Below are 20,311 nucleotides of genomic sequence, written 5' to 3'. Positions count from 1 at the left end.
CGTCACCAAGGGTTTGGAATGCTTAGACGTTGAACGTAGCACATCGTTTCGGGATGGGATTTGACTGTAGTGTAGACTGTAGCTTGATGAACCGCGTTGCTTGAGCTGACTGTCGTCCTATTCTTTCTCAGACCTACGAGCCCACAATGCAGAACGCGAATTGCAAGTTTGCTTGCGGAACCGTTCATCTACCACAGGTTCTTGCAGACACTGCCCAAATGAGCGTATTCCTCCTTCGTTTAAGAAGATGGACTATTTCGCGCCGTAATATCTCAAGAGCGCTTGCCATTCGGCACTCTTTTTTGTCACCTCACACCATTCCAAGATAAGACAGGTTGTTCCTTTATGGATGTGCTTGACTTTCCCCGTATTCAGAGAACGTTTGCTGATGATTCCCTTCTGAAGTAGCTTCTTGACCCCATCGTAAGTGTCGTTTTTGATAGCCACCGTTAAAGAGTGGATCGTGGGTCTTGGAAGTTCGTTGTTTATGTCCCAGTCGATCACCATGTCGATGATCTGGTCGTGCTTCCTCTTTGTTTCAAAATCTCTTCCGACATTGATACACTTGAGGACGTCGTCATACAGGTGTGGCAGATGCATCTGAGGTTTATCTCGAAGATCTGCGTCACCTCGAAGATCTACGTACAGGGCACCGATCGGTTTGGACTCCAGTATAAGACTGACACATTCGACGTCGAGTCGGTGAACCGCATATCCAAGACTCTTGCCCACATGTTTCGGGGCTACTTGAACCATGTATTTGACGATGTCTAGGCTGCAACTGGGTAAAAGAGCTTCAAAAGCCTTGTCCGTGTGTCTGGAACGAGCTCCAGTCATTAATTTCAGAATCTCCAAGTTGCAGTTAGGTACGGAGGCCTTGAAAGCTTTGTCCAGGTGTTTTGAAGAAATCTCCATCATGTATCTGATTACTTCTGGGTCGCGATGTGGTATCATACTTTCGAGTGTCTCCTCTCTCAGTTCTGGGGCAACCTCGAACATGTACTTGAGAATCTCAAGACACTTAGGTTGGTAGCATTGCCCAGCAAGATTTATGGCAGTCCGTTTGCCAAGATAGTGGTTGTTGGGAACTTGGAAGGCTGCATCACGGGGGTGAGCGCCATTATGAAGTAGAACTTTGGCAGTCTCTGTGCTACCGTCGATAATTGCAACACTAAGAAGCGATATCGAGAGAGTTTTGAAATTATCGTTGTCGTCCTCGAACGTCAGAGCCTGGGAATAAGTAAATGTTTCCTTCAGCAATGCAGGCTTCCTTTGAAGGATGAGTGCTACTCCTTCAGCTACGCCGGCTCTCGTGGCTCTTCCAAGTGCGGTTTCTGCCTTGCCATCTCCAGGTAAGTTTTGTGCAAAGTTTAGATCGAACTTTCTGTCGATAAGGAGCTTCAGGATGCGGAGGGAATCCTGGGGTCGCTTTTCCCATGTCGCTACAGACAAAGCGTTGAGAGGATATACCGCACGGCCACATTTATAATTTGTGGTCAGATCTTCAATAGACAACATCATTTCCACTGCGTCCACCCACCCTGCTTGCACGAAGCGAGAGAGAGCTGAGTGCGGAAGATACCGATGATCCGGGGAATAGTCGACGGTTGTTCTGGAAGGCTTGAAGGCTGTGTTCCTGAGGATTACTTCTAGGATTCTCATGCCTCGATCAATGCTCTTCATCTCAGAGACTCCATGTATTACAGACCTTGTCGCGCTGTATCCATCAATGGAGCATTCCTCAGTTTCCGGATATGCACCATGAGCCGAGAGAAGACAGATAGCAAGTTCAACGTGACCAGCATATATCGCATCCAGTAACATGAGATCAACGTGTGTGTACTTCCACCTTCTAAGGTCTTTCGTACGAACCCTGCGTAGGACATCATTGTTGATGGCACCTCTTCGAAGTAAGTAGTCAACAACAGGAGCGTGACCCTTAAAGGCAGCTTTCTCAAGTGCATGGTGCCGCTTTTTCCCTATCGTTCTGTTCGACCGATATTGCACATCAGCTCCCATTTCAATAGCAGCCTCGACAAGAGGGAGATTACCCTCCTCCGCGGCCTCTTCAAGCACGTCAGCCAGACACTCCAGAGTGTAGCTATCCGTCGTTTGCGAGCTCGCAACAATCTTTGTCATGGACAAGCTTTTCAACATCGCTGACCCCAGCGAATCTTGCCGCTTCACACCCGTTTCGGCCTTTTGAAGACGACGAATTATGTCATCGTGGGCTTCGCGAGCGCTGAGATTGGGCGCCGCAATTTCACAAGCATATTGTGAAGGTGGATGAGCTTGCTCAGTCAACATAATGTGGCGAGATTGCGATGATGCCATTGTGGAAGACGTCACTATATTTTGAAGTTGATCGGAGTTACAGAGGCGTTGCGGCGGCTCAGGTGGAGGGTCATTGTGAACGCTATCTCTTGTTTGAGGGTATGATAATCGATGTGCAGGCAATACCCTCAAAATTCCATATACCGGTTCTCTGCCGTACTCTGTAAGTTCTGACGGCGGTGGCTCTCCATACTCTGGCGCTTGAGAAGATAGATGAATTCGAGTATTGACCTCTGAAAGACTGGGCTTGTGTTCGTCTAGAGAAGGTCTTGAGTAGCCGGCATTGGTTGTGCGACCGGTCGTTTCCTGATCTCGCGGTCCACGATGCTGTTGCCATAGCTGAAGACCTTCCGCCTCTCTGTTAAGCTCCGGCGCATGCGCGTAAATATCAGAAGACAACGTGACTCTTGGTGAGCGTGACTCTCGAGCAAACGGAGCAGTCAGCTTAGCAGGCGTAGGGCTGTGAAATGCCGGTCCACCATAAATGCTCGTATATTCGCCCAATCCATCAGCATATGCCTCCTCATCAAGTGGTAGTGCCTTGCGTCGTTGCATGTTCGATCCGCTTTCGAAGGTGAAAGACTTATTCTTTGAGAATATCGATGTTGTTATCTTCAGCCTGGTCTCATTAGACATCAAGCGGGGTAGGAAGGCGAAAGGCCATAGCCAGTCGATTCTGCGCCTCCTGCACATGCATGGCGGCTGAGACGTGCATTAAGTTTCGTTCGTGATTGGAGAGGAGATCGAAGGCTGGTGTGAAGTGACAACCGAGACGGGGTTATCCCAGCGCGGCTGAGACACAATCGAAGAGGTTCCGTTCGTGAGAGGGAAGGGGAGTCGTGGATGTTCATAATGATTGATGGTGTCACATGGCTCGAATTACGTCACGCGACTGAGACGTAGTTGTCTCGTCGCTTCACTCGAAGGCAATCGCAATGAGCAAATTATTCAACATGCAAAACTGAGTAACCACACCTGTAACGCGTCGTCTGTATGATATACCCATCTCAACACAAGTCCAGATAACAATCGACAAAAATGTGATTAGAAAAAATGTACCAAAATGATATACAAGAATCCAACGAAAAAAACCACGACGCGTATTCAAAAGAAAAAGGGCAAAAGCCAAAGCCTCCGAGCACCATAGGTATCTGACATCAGCCCGCCGATCTCAGAATACGCAAACCAACAACCCGAATACTAAAATTTCATGCCATCATCCGCATCAAAAAACTCTGTGTGCGACGAGTCCCAGCTCTCACGCGGAATCTTATCCCTTAGCCACGTCAACACGGAATCTGTTCCCTTCTGTAGGACCTGGTAGTTCGGAACGCGGAACTTGTTGCCCTCAACATTCAAACCATTCAAAGTCCCTTGAAGCAGGCCGATCCTCGGTTCTAGACGCTCGATATCGTTGTTACTCAGATTTGCCATCTTCAGCCCCTGGAGCGACTCTGCGGTGACCTCCGAAAAACTGTTATCAGCCGCTACGAGCAGGATGAGTTCGGGGAAGTAAGTGCGTAGCGGTGGTAATGAGCCGGAAAGGCGGTTTTGGCTGATGTCGAGGTTTTGCAGAGCAGGAGCGGTGAGGTGCCTCATGAGTGTTATGAGAGTTTTGAGCTTGTTGCCAGCGAGGCGGAGATCGCGGAGCTTAGGTAGTTCGAGCGGTGCTGCGAGGGCGTTCTCGATATTGTTCTTTGATAAGTCGAGGACAGTGAGGTGAGTTAAGTGGAATAGCGTGCTTGGTATGAATTCGAGTGCGTTTTGTTGGAGGAGTAGCTGTCGGACCTCGTTTGACTCTGCAAAGGTCTTCAAGGTGGCCTCATCCGAAAACTCTGTCAGCTGCTTGGAAGAGAGGTCAAGTGTACCAGCAGGTGTCATTTGCCAACCGTCCTTAGAGTCTGACGTTGTGCCATCAGCAGCAACGCCCTCCCCATCTTCGAACTCAACGGCCTCGTCCATTGCAGGCTGCAATCGAGAAGCTAGGTCACGCTGAATATCCTCCGTATTCATCGTCAGATATTTGCGCTCGCGGAGGGGATTGGCCGCTATTGTAAGGGTTTTCAGTGATTGCATAAGCGCTATTTCTTCTTCCAGCTTGGTGAGGTCGTTCCCAGTAAAGTCTGCAACTCGAAGCTGTTGCAAGGAGCAGAAGCCCTCCGGGAAGACCTTAAGCTTGTTATCGCCTACCAACAGCGTGGCCAACTTGGTCCAAGAAGTCACGCTGGGAAACCCGACTAGCCGATTTGCTGTCACATCCAAGTGCTTCAACGCAGGTAATCTCACGATGTCCGACTTGGAAAGAGATGTCAGTGAATTCATCGATAGCTGAAGGTGCTGCAGATGTTCGGCTGCATCGATAGTAAAGAAGTAGCCACTGAAACGATTCTTCGACGCGAAGAGCTCAGTAAGTGGTGTTGCGGTGAACAAATCCATCGGGACAGTCTCTAGCTGGTTCTCAGCAACGTTAAGCGTTCGCAAATGTGTGAGTTGACGGATCTCAGCCGGTAGGCTGGTGAGTTTGTTGTTTTGTAGCTCAAGCACCTCGAGTTGGGACATGTTTCCGAGAACAGATGGTAGGTCGCCTTGCAAGGCGTTCTCAGCAAGCTTGAGCTCACGAAGTGTGGCAATCTGAGAGATGACATCAAACGCTTCCATAGGGAGCTGGTTTCGTGACTGTCTAGAGTTAGCACATCTTCATGCACGGAGTAGTACAACTCGAAAGCATGGTTAGCACTTACGAGGTTCAGTTTCGAGAGCTGTGTCAGCCTTCTCATGCCCATGGGCAGCTCTCGCAACACGTTTCCATGAAAATCCAGGCTCTGCACGCCTCCGAATTGAGGGCCCGCTTCGTCCGAATCAATCACGTCTTCAACATCGACGTCTGGGAACATGGATTCTGGAATGTTTGCCAGCTCGTTGTCAGCAGCTATGATTGTGGCTAAATCCATGACTTCACCCCAAGCTACGGAGGTATCACTAGGGTCATAGGTGTACATGTTGAGCACTTCGTCGGGTATATCTTTGAGACCCATCACAGCAATATTCAAACGTCCATCTACCCGAGCACCATCGATGCGTTTTTTCATCAGAGACTTGGTGCCCTTTGCAGTCTGGTTGAAAGGATCGTCGAGACCAAAGTCGAACTCCGCCACTTCAGCAGGATCAGGCACAATCGCATCTCTAGGGGGTGTGGAGGTTCTCATGGGCTCAACCTTGGCTTTCCGAGCAGCTTCTCTAGCCTTGGCGATCTGCTCTCGTAGTGCGTTGGAGGAACCCCCAGGTTTTACAGGTGATTCGGATGGTTTTGTAGCATCCGCCTTTCGTACAGCTTTAGCCTTGGCTAGTTGTTCACGGAGAGTGTTGGAGGAGCTGGTCACCTTCCGGCTCGTAAGAGGGGCGTCGCGACTGGGAGACGGCGCGACAGGACTTGCTATTGTAGCACTGGGAGGCGAGATGGCCTGCCCAAAAGTACCGGCCAACGAGGGCCGAGACTTTGGTGTACGCGCGACCATGCTTTTGCTATTAGACAGAGGACGCGGTTTTGGCGTAGTTTGGAGGTTCTGCGCTAGAGAGGGCGGCTGTTTCTTGACAGTGGAAACAGGACGAGAGACTGAGGACGTTCTGCTCGGGGTTGCAGTGGACATGGGTACAAGGGCGCTGACGCTTCGTTTGCCAGGGGCTGTCATGGCGAGCCTGCCGGGTAGGGCACCATACTTGTGTGGAGTCACTGGGGGTGCAAGAGAGGCGCCGTCGCTTGAGGTCGGTCTGCTATTGCTTGACGACAGGGCCGAAGCAGGTCGTAATGGAGGGGGCATGCCATCGTCCACACCATAGAAGCTAGATCTTCTTCTCCCCTTCCTACCAGCGGGAGACGATGGAAGGTGTGCGAGACTCTCAATAGTCCTGTCTGAGAGCGATAGCTGTTGCTTTCCCTTGGAGTGTTCAGCCTGTTCAGGCTCTAAATCATTATCGCTTTCCCGGAATCCAGTCCGGGACTCTGCTCTTGAAGACGCGCGAGAAGCCGAACGGAAACCGTCCAAACTGCCCAATGCGTCATCCTCTTTTCTCACGTCCGGCTTTGACGCTGGCTGTGGCGCAGGTTTGGTCTGAAAGGACGGCTGACGGGCAAAGGGTCTCTTGAAGACAGGCGCATCGTTGGTTCGAGTTGGGCCAGCGCTGGGAATACCGCTCGCTCGTCGTCTGGTGTTGGGTGTGGCGGAGATGGCAGTGTGGGGGGCGTTGGTGGGAGCAAGTGACACTCTCGAGGACTTCTTCTGCAGTGTCGATATCCTCTGCTGTGCTGGGGCTGGTGTTGGTTTTGGAGCTAGTGCTGGTGCTGGCGCAGCGAGGCTTGCCCGCGACAATGAAGAAACAGACGTTTTCTTGCGCAACTGCTCGGTCGAAGAAGGCGTTCGCAGCTGAGAGTGGCTCACGGAGGATCTGAGCACCGGGAGTCGAGACGTTGCTGGTTTGGGTAGACCAGACGGACGAGGGACGGCCGGTTGGTCCATGGTAAAAGCCTTCAATGGGCAGCAAGAATACGTTTCATGAAACCCATGACCCAGGAGAAATAAGGCGAAACGGTCCCGAGATCTGGCGCGCCGGGCTCGCGTTTGCGTCTGAGCTCCCTGGTTGCTCAGAGCAACAGTTCGTGGGCACAGGGCCGCATCGTGCCTAGCTCCAGTACAGTCCCGTCCAGTCCAATGTTAGAGCTCGACGACCGGTCCCTCTCCTCTCCACGACCTGCGCCGTAGCGAAGACGACGACGAAAGCCACGTCCCACCATCCTAGCACCTGTTCGCATCGGCTGTGAGTGCATCTTGGTCGCGTCATCCCTGCGACTCCTTCCGACGCACGCGCATCTACGCGCCGCCGCAAACGCCATTTTCGAGCTCGACTGCCTATCTATTGACACCGTTATTGCGCCTCCTCTTCTGTCCGCCCATCCCTTGCTGCTCCTGGCCTACAAGCCGTGTGCGCGCCCCCCGTAGACAGGACAAAGTACGCCCAAGTCGCGTCTACCCCGCTGCATTCCTCACCTTGTCGCCCACTGCCGAAGCAGCTGCGCCAAGAGCGATATGGCTTCCCAAGCATCGTTGTTGCCCACCACCGAGGCTGCGCGGCCTGAAACACCCAAACTTCACTCTGCATCGCTCTCCGAATCAGCCGCGCCTGCCAACCTGTCACAAGCATCGCCCGACCGTGTCAAGTTCACCTCTCCCGTACCTCGAGCAACTTCCTCAATGACGCCCCCACCCTCATCTCAGGTGACAAACACTCGCGCTTCAGTACGAACTCCGACCCCTCCGACTCCACAGCTCACCTCACCGCCTCCATCCTCCAGGCTCCCGAATCAGCCGTCGATTCTGGCAGAAGCAGCAGCAGCTCTCTACCCGCAAGAGCAAGTGAACAATGCGCCAGCAGAGGAGCTACGGTCTATGGTGAACAACCTCTCCAGTGTATTGCGAGATGTACGACTTTCTGCTGCACACTACAAGCTGCAATACAACATGGCTGCTATGGAAAGTGAGGAGTCGGCCAGTCGCATGGCTGTCGAGCTTGCTATGGCTCAGCGAGAGATCGACGTTCTCCAACAAGCCGAGGAAAAGCGTAGAAATGCCATGATCTTATCTGAACAGCAGACGTATCAGGAAACAGCAAATGCAGCCAACGCTGTGATCGTCTCCAACATGAACCGCCATAATCAGCTATTGCAGAACGAAAATGAACAGCTTCGAGACTTGTTAGAGCAGCAAAAACGCCTCACTGAGCATAGAGAAGGCGAGATTGCCAGCCTTATGGATGAGAACGATCGGTTGAAGACGCGCATCCGGAAGAACAGAGACCACATCGCACCATTCCTCGAGCAAGTAAATGAGCATGCCTCACCACGGTCCGTTTTTGGTACTCCGCATCAAGCAACCCCGAGAACCCGGGCTCATCGAGCGCCTCCTCCGTTCTCAAATGAGGACAGCAGAGGCCAACATAACTTCGAAGCGCTTCTTCTAGCCGATCAGATGCTCAGTCAGGAGACAGCCACAGCTTCTCTGACACCTAGAAGAATACATGCACCGAGAACACGGTTCAGCCATCAGCGAGGCGCACAGTCCTTGTCTTCGCTCCCTCCAACTCCAAACCGACGTGTGTACCCTGCGCCTCGCACACCTCCAACCTACATGCCTGCCGCTATCCCTCAATCAGCACCACCAGCACACTACCAGCAGAAACCTGCGCGTGGTCGACGTCAAAGCAGCAACTCAACCATTACAGCGTCTAGTGTAGACGAGGAAGATGCTCCCACGGATAGAGAAGAGATTGAAGTCGCTGAGTCTCAAGCCAGTCAGATGGCCACAGACCTACTGCGAAGAGCACCACCCACGAAGCAAATGTCAGCGCCACCATCACAATTAACGAATTTCGTGCAAAGCAAGATTTTTGGCCAAGTCAAGAAAGGCCACAGCCTGACGCGGTCAGGCGAGCTCGAGAAGCGGAGGCTGCCATCAGCCGTCGAATACTACGATAGTCCGGCGAAGAGGGGACGCGTTGATCAAGGAGTAGGTCTCGGTATTGGTGGGTTGTTGCGAGAGTAAATCGTTCCTGATCACTGTTGCAGGGCGCCTGATATGAATCTCACGACATTGATACGACTTGTGGTTTATGGAGTGTTGGAGTCTTATGGAATCCTGGTTTGATATCCCTTTGTTTACTTCCGCTAAGGTGTTGTTGTACTCTGTAGCGGCTATTTGTCTGCTATTTGTCTGCTATGTTGCTACTCTTTGCTATCAGATGAGCTAGCTTCTTGATATCCAATGAGAATGATGATCAGGGGGTTCCGTCGGTTGTGAGGATGGATGCATTATGGATTATCAACGACTTCATGGTAGATAGTAAATCAATATCAATTTACATGTATGTGTCTGACTTGTGTGACAGTGTCCCTAGTCATTGTCGCAGTGCATTATCCATCTCAACTTGGTTGATTTCACCCAACACATCCAACCAACTCAAACAATCTCAGGCACTCTATCCACCCTATGTCAAATTTCAAATCTGTTCTTGCTATAAACGCATCTAGGAAAAGGTTGGGGTGTTGTTGAGTTGCTCAGCGCCAAGACATGCAACATCGGCGAAACCATTGAGCCGGGAGTGGCCCACACGCTAAGCGATCGAAATTCATCACGAGCCTCGAACTTCTCCTTCGCCAGCCCGTACTAACCACAGGTCCACCAACAGGTACGATCGCATGCCGAGCGCATTAAACAACACAAGACTAATCGACGCGCAGGAAATCTGCAAAAATGGCCATCAAGCACAACCAGCAGATCCAGAAGAACCACTTCCACAAGGACTGGTATGCGACATGTCCACATTTGCAACGATTGTGTATGCTGACTTTCACAGGCAACGCTACGTCCGCGTGCACTTCGACCAGGTAATTCCCCTCTCTTCATGAGAGTTGTGGCGCCTGTTGTGCACATGTTAACGACCGCGACAGCCGGGCAAGAAGAAGTCCAGAAGGAACGCTCGCGTTGCCAAGGCCGCGAAGGTCGCTCCTCGCCCCGTCGACCTCCTCCGCCCCGTTGTGCGATGCCCGACCATCAAGTGTACGTGGATATTGGGAGCCTCGGGGGATGCAGTCGTTGACATTGAATGCAGACAACCGCCGCGTCAGGCCCGGCCGTGGTTTCTCTCTCGTTGAGCTGAAGGGTACATACCGTCTTCGAACCGACATGGAGCATCACTAACGTTTCTCTAGCTGCTGGCATTCCCCGCAAGTTTGCCCGTACCATCGGTATCTCCGTCGACCCCCGCCGCCAGAACCTCTCCGAGGAGGGTCTCAAGGCCAACGTCGAGCGCCTCCAGGAGTACAGGAAGCGCCTCATTCTGTTCCCCCGCCGCAACGGCAAGACCAAGGAGGGTGACGCTTCCGCCGAGGACGTCAAGGCCGCCAAGAGCGCCGAGAACGTCATCAAGAGCACCGCTGTTTCGCTTCCCATCAAGAACGTCGTTTCCTTCGAGGAGGGTCCCATCGGCGACTACAAGGGCGAGGAGAACGCTTACAGGAAGCTCCGTGACGCCCGCTCCGAGGCCCGACTTGTCGGTGTCCGTGAGAAGCGCGCCAAGGACAAGGCTGATGCGGACGCTGACAAGAAGAAATAAGCTGCTCGCTAAAGGGTGGTTTGGTTCTGTGTTATGCCTTACGAAAGATTTAAAAGTCAAGGCCACGGTTTGGCGATGGGTATTCCCAGCATGGGCGGCGTCAATGATTAGGTCTGTCGGGTATGACAGCGTGTGAATGATACCTACTTTGCAAATGCAAACCAGTGCCCCCATGATCTTGCCAACTTACGGCTGTGTGCTATCCACCATGTGTTTCAATTCTGTCTAATCTCTACTCATTGTCCATACTCAAAGGCACGACAGATGACAACGGTCAGGTCCGTTGCGGTATAAATCTTGATCGAAAGTTGTCCCGGTTTGAGCAGATTCACCGCCATCAGAATACCGTAGTTGGTGCGGGGCGTTTGTTGCTATCATGACGGCCCCACCTCCAGTTTCACAACACAACGTCACCGTCTCGACGCGAGTAGAGTTAGCATTGTGCCTGAAGTGGTAACCTCTGCATGTATTGGTCGGTGAACGTAGACTTTTCTATTGAGGTAGATTAAGAGTTCAACTTCCCCTTCTTTCACCACCACCGTTGTTTTATTCATTCCACCTCTGCTCGCACATATCTAGAACTCTCTTGGATCAACTACTCATATTTTTCTCTAGATCTTCACTCTTTCTGCTTCTGCATCGGATTCGTCTTTGATACTCGGTTCTGCGGTACATGTTGGTCTCTCCCAATCCTTCTACTTTGTTTTCTCCAGAACAGTCGTGCTCAACTACAGGATGGTTCGTGAAGAGAAGGACTCAGCCGATGAGGTAAACACCAAAACTCTAGCAGACAGCTACAACGGCGCAAATAGCGACAAAACAAGCTCCACTAGCAGTGACCCAGGCGAGGTCATATATACACCACCTGAGTCCGTCGCAAGCATGTCGTCTACCAAAGAGGGCGATATGACTTCCATCCCGCAGGCCGTCCAGGAAGCTGATGCCGCCAATATCTCCATCCGCGAGTACATTTACTTCATGCCGTACCCTCTCCCCAAAGGCACACCGATCCCCTACACCGTCGGCCTCCCAGATAAAAATCCACTGAACCTTCCGCCCAAACCATTCGAGCCAACATCAACTCTCGTCCTCACAAGCCCAAATCACACTTTCGTCGACATCCGCTTCTTCAAACCGATGCGTCCTGGCGAAGAAACCCTACTCCCGAACAGAGGTGAGATAGAGCGTCTAGAATGGTGTTTCGCCGGCCAGAGCGAGAGCCATCCCATTGTCCCGGTCTCCCACACTCACAGTGAGAGTGAAGCCGGAGAGGAAGACAGCTGGCAGGGCGTCACACATTCGACATGGATGCACTGGCTCGACAGCCGCCACCCTGTCGCTGCACCCAACATGCCCGTCGACGAAGGCGATATGTACCCCATCGACACAGACCTCACTCTCGAACACGGCCACGCGTTCCAACCCCTCATGCACGCCGTTAAAACTCACGAGGAGATGTGGCGCGACGTATCCACGCTGTCTACGAATAGCACTGGCAGCAAGATATGCGTTGTGTTACGGTGCCATGCGGATGCCGCGGGCGTTCGAGGTGTTATTGTACGGGTTGGACAGTTTTGCCAGGGCATCGTCATGAAAGGGGAGCAGGTGACGGCTGAGCGGTGGGAATTCGACTTCGAAGGTGAGGGGAAGGAGGAAACGGGGAACTGGAAGAGGATCGGGAAGGTGGGAGATTTGTTTTTGCCGTGCGCGGTGGCTTTTCGACCGGAGATATTGAAGCAGGGTGGGAGGGTTAAGTATTGGGATTTTGAGTGGGTGGTTGAGGATGTGTGGGAGTGGATGTAAAGGTTTTGGCTGGTCATGGAAAGTTGAGATTGTGAGGAGCAAATGCTGATTGGGGTGGTGACTGGGGCTGTGAGCTTTTGTTCTGGTAGATTTTGATGGGGATTTGTGGTGAACGAGATGTACATAGACTTTACAAGCAGTCGCCCTTGGCCGAATATATTCTCGGACCTCAAACCAAGTTACAGAAAATACAAACCCGGTTGTGATCATAGTCTCTTATAGATTAAAATGATAGAGCCACTGTTTGTCACTCCATGAAAAGCAGTCTGTAATAAAGGACATCGGCACATGAGAAGAAAGGCGATCGAGACGCTCTGAACGCACAAGACCATAAAGAGAGGCAGGCAGCAAACACCTAGCAATCATAGCCCCAGCCACCTTGGACACCTCCTCCCAGACCCCCACCTTGTATCGCCCTCGCGACCTGGAACCCTTGCGTCAAAAACCCTACTGCAGTGTCAACGCCTTCGTGGCCTGTCCTGATAGTTCCGGGCATAGGCGGATCCTCCGGTCTCGCAATGACACCAGACATCATCTCCTCGTTCGCCTCACCCTGATACCTGTCCAGCGCCAGCCGACGCACAGCAACGTGCCATTTTTCAAACCACTGTTCTTCAGTCACAGTCTTATACGTCTTTCGTCCATTTGCATCGACAGCCGAGAAGGGCCACTCTGCCCGCACGACAGCGTAGCGCTTCGTCGCGAAGAAGAGGTATGGCCACGTGAATATCCAGAGGAATGTGAGGTAAAAGAACCAGCACACCCACGCCTTCAGCCGCCACTGGTTGATGCGATTCGAGGTGTGAAAGTCTACGTTTTTGTCTTCGACGGGGAAGGTGATGGAGATGTGACCGCGGTAGTTTGTGCTTCGGATCACGCCATCGAGTCGGTTCTTCACGTGTGTTTCATCGAAACCAGTCACGACGCGGCGCAGACGGAAGGTGCGCAGCATGCGCGGCGACGCGCAGTACCGATGGCACCATTCTGTGAGGGATGGCTTCTGGCCGCTGCCGACCTCGATGTCTTGCTTGACGCCTGGAGCGCGCACTTTTGTGATTGTGCCGCGGTGCGTTTTCTCGCCGTTGTCAACTGTGTCAAGATTCATGGACGAGGTGTCGTTGGGGTCGAAGTCCCTGCGCAGGTAGCGTTGCATGTTTATCACAATACGGAAGTCTGTGACTTCTTGCGTGTTCTTTTTGTCACCCTTCTTGATCGCTTCTTTATGCGTGCCCATGATGTATATGAGAGGAACAGGAGCGACTTGGGCGCATGAGCGGATGGCGGCTTCGAGGAAGACGGCGTCTGTGTCGTAGCGAGGGTCCATGTAATCGACTGTCTCGCATACATAGGGCTTGCCATGCTTGAAGGTAGGGTTGTTGTGGTTGGTTCGCGTCGTTGGTGGAGGGAGGTGTCTGATGGGAACTACGGCTGCAGAACTGCCGGCTTCACTGTCCTCGTAAGAAGGCGGTAGGCCGGATATCTCAGGCGCATCATCGTAACTGTAATCATCTGGTGTGGTGTGGAGGGATACGGCGTCAGGGTCATCCCGATACCCTCCAGTTGGGTGGCTGACTCTGCCCATAGGGTTGTTGTTGCACGATATACAAAGGAAAGTAATGACAATGAATATGACAGCGGATTGACAGCAGATAGATGTAAGACGGAGGTGGATGCTCTGGCTTATATGCACTCCACCCAGGGGCCTTACCGGTGAGACATGGCGGAATCCATCGGGGGCTATTAAGGAACGCCCTCCAGGCAACCACTCACCTATTGGTCAGTGAATTATGCAGGAGAGCCCTGGATTTCTTTTTATGGTCACTGAAGCGCTAAAGACAGCATACATCTTAGACTATCTGTGTTCACATGAGAGTGTCTGCACTGAGATGGGATGCGGGGTGATCGTTGTTCGCGCCTGGTGCCAAGACCCCAAATTGAAGCTTAATCACTGGCTGGCCGAAATTTCTGGAGCTCAATCCTGGGACGCGACGAGCGCGTTGCTCTTGACTCACCTCAGCCGTAGCTTCAACTTTCTTGGTGAGCTCTAGCAGCTGATATAGAACGAAGCTGGCGGCCTTCTCTTCCATAGTACCTCGTCTATGTGCCCCTCGAGCCCATCACATATTCCCCCGCAGACTGTGGGCTACCGGTAGCTCATTCCTACGCGCAATTCACACCTCACCCACGATGCCTTACGCAGATGTTACTATGCCCGATGCGCAACCAAACACGATCGATGCCACACCTCGAGTGGGGCAAACCATCAGCCACGGCGGAAAAGAGTACACGACTATCAAGGAAGGACTTGCGCACATCCTCGTGCCTGGTGGAACACCCACTTCAACCGATCCAAAGCTATCCAAGGAGGAGACACAGCAACAACAAGTCTTCTACAACCCGATTCAGCAATTCAATCGCGACCTGAGTGTTCTGGCGATTAAGACTTTCGGGGAGGACCTGGTGCACCGGAGGCAACAGAAATATGAACTGGGACGGAAGAGGAACGAGAAGAAGAGGCAGAAAGCGCAAGAGAAAAATGATGTAGATGAGAACCACAATGGCGTGGCCGACACAGAAGGAGCGCCTTCGAAGAAGAGGAAGCTCGCGGAAGGCGAGGCAGACGAGGCCACAGGCCCTGCAAAGAAGCAGAGAGTCGCAGAGAATGGCGAAGGTGGACAGGAAGAGATTCCCATTGTTGAGCAGGATGCGACAACAGGTGCGAACGAGGAATCTCAGCCATGGACACCGCCGTTTAGCATTCTCGATGCTCTCTCTGCAACTGGGCTTAGGGCACTTCGATATGCGCAAGAGATACCGTTCGCCACAGCAATTACATCGAACGATATGTCGCCAAATGCAGTCGAGTCTATCAAACTCAATGTAAAGCACAACAAGCTGGAGGACAAAATCACTGCCAACACAGGCAACGCCATCGCGTACATGTACAGCTTTTGCGACAAAAAGGGATACGATGTCATTGACCTCGACCCATACGGCACAGCTGCGCCTTTTATCGACTCTGCCATACAGGCTATCAACGACGAGGGGTTGTTATGCGTTACTTGCACAGACTCTGCCATATTCGCATCCCACGGCTACTTGGAGAAGACATACTCACAGTACGGTGGCTTACCTTTCAAAGGCGACCCATGTCATGAGGGAGGTTTACGGTTGGTACTACACGCTATCGCCTCGTCAGCAGCACGGTATGGCATGGCGATAGAACCTTTGCTGTCATTGTCCATTGACTACTATATTCGTGTCTTTGTCAGGGTACGAAAAGCTCCGACTGATGTCAAGTTGCTCGCTGGAAAAACGATGATCGTATATCATTGTGAGCATGGCTGTGGCGCATGGTCAACGCAGTTTCTTGCACGCAACAAAATTGCACACAACAAGAAGGGAGACCCATTCTACAAGTACGGATTTGCCCAAGGACCCACTGCGGATCAACACTGCCAACACTGCGGTTTCAGAACCCATCTTTCGGGCCCCATGTATGGCGGTCCCCTACACAACGTAGGCTTCATCGAGAGGGTGCTCGCTCAGCTGAACAACGTCGACCGCGAGACATATCCGACAATGGACCGGATGGAGGGCATGCTGCGTATAGCCCTTGAGGAGATTACGTTCGGCGTCAAGCAGAAGAAGTCGAACGACGAGAAGGATATCCGGGTACTAGAGCCATTGATTCCTAAAGCAGACCCGGCAGAGATAGACCACAGCCCCTTCTTCTTCATCCCCAGTTCGATCGCAAAAATCGTTCATTGCTCAGCGCCCTCGACAGCTGCATTGCGTGGGGCACTTCGACATGCTGGATTTCGGGTCACCATGAGCCACTGCAAGCCCGGATCGATCAAAACGGATGCCTCTTGGACAGACATTTGGCATGTCATGTTAGAATGGGTTCGCCAACGTGCACCTCTAAAGAACCCGCTCAAGGAGTACAGCGCAGGACGCGCTATCGTGGCAAAAGGAAGCGCTAGTGATTATTTCCAGGACCAGGGAGGTAAAGCTTTGGCGGACGCGACAATGGATAACGCAGATAAGATGGACGTGGAAATCACAACAACCCAGAAACCATCTTACAAGGATACAAACTTCGAGGTTAAGTTCGATGAGGACCTCGGTAGGGACCATGACAAGGGAAAATACGTCCGCTATCAGATCGCGCCGCGAGAGAATTGGGGGCCAATGGCGCGCGCGAAATGAGCATGCGCCTGGCGAACAGACGATCCAGAACACTGAATAGCAAAGCATCACAAATCACAAAGTCGTGTTGATCTTGAAAACGTCTATGCTTCTTTTCGCGCAATAATGACATCACCATCTGAGTCGTTTCACAGGTCGTAGCTTTCCAACCGATCGCAAATCTCAAGGTGCAAAAACGCGATCTTCTCCCCGGATTTTGCGACAGGGGGGCTACTTATCGTTCGGCATGAAGTCTGCGGAGCTTTATCTGTCGGTACCTGCAGGATTTCGCCAGAGCAGGGAAGATTGTTGTACGCGAGGAATGGGGCGTCAACAATGTTGGCGCTCCGCGGACGTTTACACTTAGAATTCTTTCCCCAGACACGACCAACAACATAGCTAACGGCTAGTAAGCCAACAAAGCTTTGGACGTAACCGTGTTCGATAGATTTCACAGTGGATCACTACGCGCTAGTAGCTTGATAATCTTCGTGATCCACTATGTCATCGCGTCGTCACGTTTATCCCGGCAGATGGCCCTGGCAACCACGCGTTCGTGCAGGCACCAAGGCGAACTAGCTGGCGCGCCGGCGCGTCTGATTTGTTCGTCTGAGGCTTCCGATCGAGATGTCGAGATTCCCATCTGAATTTTTGGGTTCTCGATGCCTGCTGTATCATTTCCACACTGGGCATGTCATGAAGTCATAGCATAAAGATTTCTTCGAAGCAATTAACTGCTGTCATCGATATGCAAGTGTTGGCGATGGCGTATGTCGGGGTATTCTCGCGCTACTGTAGATGGTGGTTGTATATAACTGTTCAATGCGCCCTCATTGTTCTGCATCAACATCAATATACCCAAATTCAACATGTTGACCAAGAACCTTTTCACCTCGTCGTTGCTTTCAGCACTCGCCGCGGCTGCTCCCAAGCCTCAGGTTGCGGGATACACAAATGCGGATGCCAGCTTCTCGGTCTCTGACCCGACTGGCGTTCCCGCCACTGTCTTTGGTCCCGACTCACAGATTGCTGTAAGTATATTCGGATGTTTCGTTTGATAATCTTTTCTAATCATGTTCAGGCCATTCCTACAGTAGCTCCTCCAGCCTACCCACGAGTGAGCTCGGACGTTGATGGCCCAACAAGTCACGGACCTTACTCGGGTACCCCGACTACAACTGGAGCCGCCAAGGGTCCAGCTACACTCGGTACCGCCATTGCGCCTCTGCCACCGAATCCCACGGCGACTTACTACAACGCCAATGGTATCCCAAAGAATGCTTTCCCCATTCCCTACACACCTGCTGGAGGGCTCGGCACCAACGGCACTGAGCCTCGCTACATGGTGAACAGTGATTTCGACTTCGAGTCCATTTCTCTTGGTCTTTACCAGGAATGGATCGAACTCGATCTCTTCAACAACGGTCTCGCCGTTTTCTCGGCGCAGGATTTCCTTGACGCAGGCCTCACTGCTGAGGACCGCGCCTACATTGCCTTCATGGCTCAGCAGGAGACTGGCCACGCCACCTTGTTGACCAACATGCTTGGTGAGGCTGCACCAGTTCAGTGCACATACGACTACCCCTTCCGCACGGTTCGCGAGTTCATCGACTTCAACCAGAAGCTTACCCGCTGGGGTGAGTCCGGTGTCTGGGGCTTCATCAACCACCTCGACTCGCGCGAGGTTGGCCAGTTGCTCTCTCAGTCAATTGCGACCGAGGCTCGCCAGCAGCTTTCTTTCCGTCAGATGCTTGGTCTGTCTCCCCAGCCCGTATGGTTCGAGGCCGGTATCCCCCAGTCTTGGTCGTGGACCTACCTCGCTCCTTACATCAGCTCGTGCCCAGCGAACCAGACCCGTCTCGCGTGGCAGAACTTCCCCGTCCTGCACATCGTGAACCAGGCCAACCCCAACCGCTTCTCGCCCAACGACACCAAGCCTAACGAGGTTTCTGGCAACCGCATTGCCGACCCCAGCGACTCTACCATCCCTGAGGAGGAGAGCTGTGTTAACGTCAACGCGACCGAGCACCCCGGCTACTCCTGCTCTCCCGGCATCTCACGCAACCACTCTGAGCCCCTCACCTTCCCCGGCAAGCTCGTCAACTTGACCTGGGAGGAGCCCGGCAAGGCTGTTGGCCCCAACAACTCCTACATCACCTCCACCTCTGCCGGTTCGCCCTTGTACGTCGCTTGGGTCAGCCAGTTGAACTTGACCTACACTCCCCTCGAGATCACTGGTGACAACGTCGGTTTCACCTACCAGCCCGCTGGTGAGGTTTACCAGGGCGACCCAATGGCCAACGACACCATGTTCATCGCTCTTACCGACTCCAACCCATTCTTGACTCCCTTCAACCTGAGCATGATCAACCCGCACGTTGTTGCGCTTGGTCTGTACCAGGCTGGTTAGATCAAGTCTACCCATTTGAGAGACTTGGATATGTGAAGGCTATCGAGCCTGTAATGAGATGTATGGAAAGGAAAATTGTATGATGTAGTCATGAACTATGCATAGCTTAATGATAATCAATTGAATATAATATCTCATCACCCATGTCTCATGCCACTGTACTCGATATGTTTCAATTGACGTGTTTCTATATATACTTCCACAACTCGCGTCTTGTCTTCTAACATAGTCAATTAACATTTCCTTGCTTCCATCCCACAATACCAATTCTTGAAACTCTCCTTTCTCACAAACCACGTCCATGCGCTAGATGATGTGGACATTGTTGAGTCAATCAATCTTCTCTACATGTTGATCATTTTTGCTTCTGTTCACACTCGCGATCCGAGATAGTCATCACCAACCACATCATCGAACACCCAACAAAAGAACTCGAAGACACAATCTCTGTTCGTCTTCTCCTTTCATTCCTCTGAAATACGACCGACTCACATCACCGCATGACCGAAAAATATCATGTGAAATGACGCATGTATGTGCACATGAGGAAATCAGTCACGGACATGTATTCTATGGCAAAAACTTGTGCTTTTACTCTTTGTTTTCTAATGGTACACTGACATCTTCTCACTTTATACTTAAAACTAGAAAGAACGGTGGGTAATCATGTCATGTCTGCCCAGAATGCTAGCAAACGCCATTATGGCTGAAAAAAGAGAATCGAGAAAGATCCAACAATGCCGTCATGCGATTTATCCGCGCGAGTCTGTAAAATCATTTCACCTTCTACTCGACGTCTTGGTTTGCGAGAACGAGTACGTGCTGTCAACGGCTATGTTAAATTTACCGATTCACGTTGCCACAGCTGCCGCAAACAAAGGTCTACCCTTATATAATATGATATAGCTACGAGTGTGCGTAGAAAGAAGTTTACTGTACTATAACGCGATTGCAAACAGGTACCCAGTTGATATGTCTGTATATCCCATCTATTCATCTCTCTGTCCGTCCACAAGCGGAGAAAAGGAAAGAGAAGAACAACGTACAAGAAACACAGCAAGCACAAAACACGCACAACCTCACACTTCAACCCAATACAGATAGTAAAACCACAAAACATTCAACATTCGATTTTGAACGAACCATGGTATCCCCCTTCCTTCTGCTCCCACCCACCATCCACTAAAATAGATGCAATGCAAAATGCACCGTAGCAAGCAGCCTCCTTCACATTCGCACTCCAACGTATCTTTACCCTCCCACCCACATCAGACATATACACAAAAACCCCCCAATAACCCATTTTTACCTCTGCCAAACTTTTTCCAAGCGCGCAAGGAAATGCCTACGCTCCGCCGAAATTCAAACCAAACGAGATCAAATCGGACCAAACAGGCGACGTCATGTCAA

General features: G+C 51.8%; 9 protein-coding genes across 9 annotated transcripts; 6 read left to right on the top strand and 3 right to left on the bottom strand.

The window, feature by feature from the left end:
• Positions 1-1,086: 1,086 nt before the first annotated feature.
• P153DRAFT_282607 (uncharacterized protein) lies at positions 1,087-2,139 on the bottom strand (the record flags this gene model as incomplete). The annotated part of the gene is made up of 1 exon (XM_033663218.1): positions 1,087-2,139. A coding segment is annotated over one exon (1,053 nt), but the record flags the coding sequence as incomplete, so codon positions are not given.
• Positions 2,140-3,295: 1,156 nt separating this feature from the next.
• Positions 3,296-6,999, bottom strand: P153DRAFT_308299 (L domain-like protein). The gene is made up of 2 exons (XM_033664699.1): positions 5,076-6,999; positions 3,296-5,010 (listed from the first exon to the last, which is right to left on the bottom strand). Exons 1-2 carry the CDS (start codon positions 6,846-6,848, stop codon positions 3,535-3,537), a joined length of 3,249 nt encoding a protein of 1,082 aa, XP_033527835.1. The 5' UTR covers positions 6,849-6,999; the 3' UTR covers positions 3,296-3,534.
• Positions 7,000-7,048: 49 nt separating this feature from the next.
• Positions 7,049-9,254, top strand: P153DRAFT_363631 (uncharacterized protein). The gene is made up of 2 exons (XM_033667415.1): positions 7,049-8,891; positions 8,951-9,254. The coding sequence occupies exons 1-2, from the start codon at positions 7,416-7,418 to the stop codon at positions 8,957-8,959; spliced, it is 1,485 nt and encodes a 494-aa protein (XP_033527834.1). The 5' UTR covers positions 7,049-7,415; the 3' UTR covers positions 8,960-9,254.
• P153DRAFT_157049 (uncharacterized protein) lies at positions 9,073-9,505 on the top strand. The gene has a single exon (XM_033662235.1). It carries the CDS (start codon positions 9,185-9,187, stop codon positions 9,410-9,412), a length of 228 nt encoding a protein of 75 aa, XP_033527833.1. The 5' UTR covers positions 9,073-9,184; the 3' UTR covers positions 9,413-9,505.
• Positions 9,506-9,551: 46 nt separating this feature from the next.
• P153DRAFT_308292 (60S ribosomal protein L13) lies at positions 9,552-10,642 on the top strand. Its single transcript, XM_033664698.1, has 6 exons — positions 9,552-9,570; positions 9,623-9,688; positions 9,739-9,769; positions 9,833-9,941; positions 9,994-10,044; positions 10,094-10,642. The coding sequence occupies exons 2-6, from the start codon at positions 9,636-9,638 to the stop codon at positions 10,495-10,497; spliced, it is 648 nt and encodes a 215-aa protein (XP_033527832.1). The 5' UTR covers positions 9,552-9,570; positions 9,623-9,635; the 3' UTR covers positions 10,498-10,642.
• Positions 10,643-11,106: 464 nt separating this feature from the next.
• On the top strand, positions 11,107-12,300 carry P153DRAFT_332231 (uncharacterized protein; the record flags this gene model as incomplete). The annotated part of the gene is made up of 2 exons (XM_033665504.1): positions 11,107-11,733; positions 11,785-12,300. The coding sequence occupies exons 1-2, from the start codon at positions 11,233-11,235 to the stop codon at positions 12,298-12,300; spliced, it is 1,017 nt and encodes a 338-aa protein (XP_033527831.1). The 5' UTR covers positions 11,107-11,232.
• Positions 12,301-12,356: 56 nt separating this feature from the next.
• On the bottom strand, positions 12,357-14,161 carry P153DRAFT_363629 (uncharacterized protein). The gene has a single exon (XM_033667414.1). It carries the CDS (start codon positions 13,880-13,882, stop codon positions 12,656-12,658), a length of 1,227 nt encoding a protein of 408 aa, XP_033527830.1. The 5' UTR covers positions 13,883-14,161; the 3' UTR covers positions 12,357-12,655.
• A 326-nt stretch (positions 14,162-14,487) lies between these two features.
• Positions 14,488-16,512, top strand: P153DRAFT_281695 (TRM-domain-containing protein; the record flags this gene model as incomplete). The annotated part of the gene is made up of 1 exon (XM_033663153.1): positions 14,488-16,512. One exon carries the CDS (start codon positions 14,488-14,490, stop codon positions 16,510-16,512), a length of 2,025 nt encoding a protein of 674 aa, XP_033527829.1.
• An 848-nt stretch (positions 16,513-17,360) lies between these two features.
• On the top strand, positions 17,361-18,901 carry P153DRAFT_353796 (uncharacterized protein; the record flags this gene model as incomplete). Its single annotated transcript, XM_033666465.1, has 2 exons — positions 17,361-17,522; positions 17,573-18,901. 2 exons carry the CDS (start codon positions 17,361-17,363, stop codon positions 18,899-18,901), a joined length of 1,491 nt encoding a protein of 496 aa, XP_033527828.1.
• Between the last annotated feature and the right edge of the window lie 1,410 nt (positions 18,902-20,311).

The sequence above is a fragment of the Dothidotthia symphoricarpi genome (genome assembly GCF_010015815.1).
Source record: "Dothidotthia symphoricarpi CBS 119687 unplaced genomic scaffold P153scaffold_3, whole genome shotgun sequence".
In the NCBI taxonomy this organism is placed as follows: Eukaryota; Fungi; Ascomycota; class Dothideomycetes; order Pleosporales; family Dothidotthiaceae; genus Dothidotthia; species Dothidotthia symphoricarpi.
The sequence above is the reverse complement of the archived record's forward strand: the minus strand, read 5'-3'. Positions and strand labels throughout refer to the sequence as shown.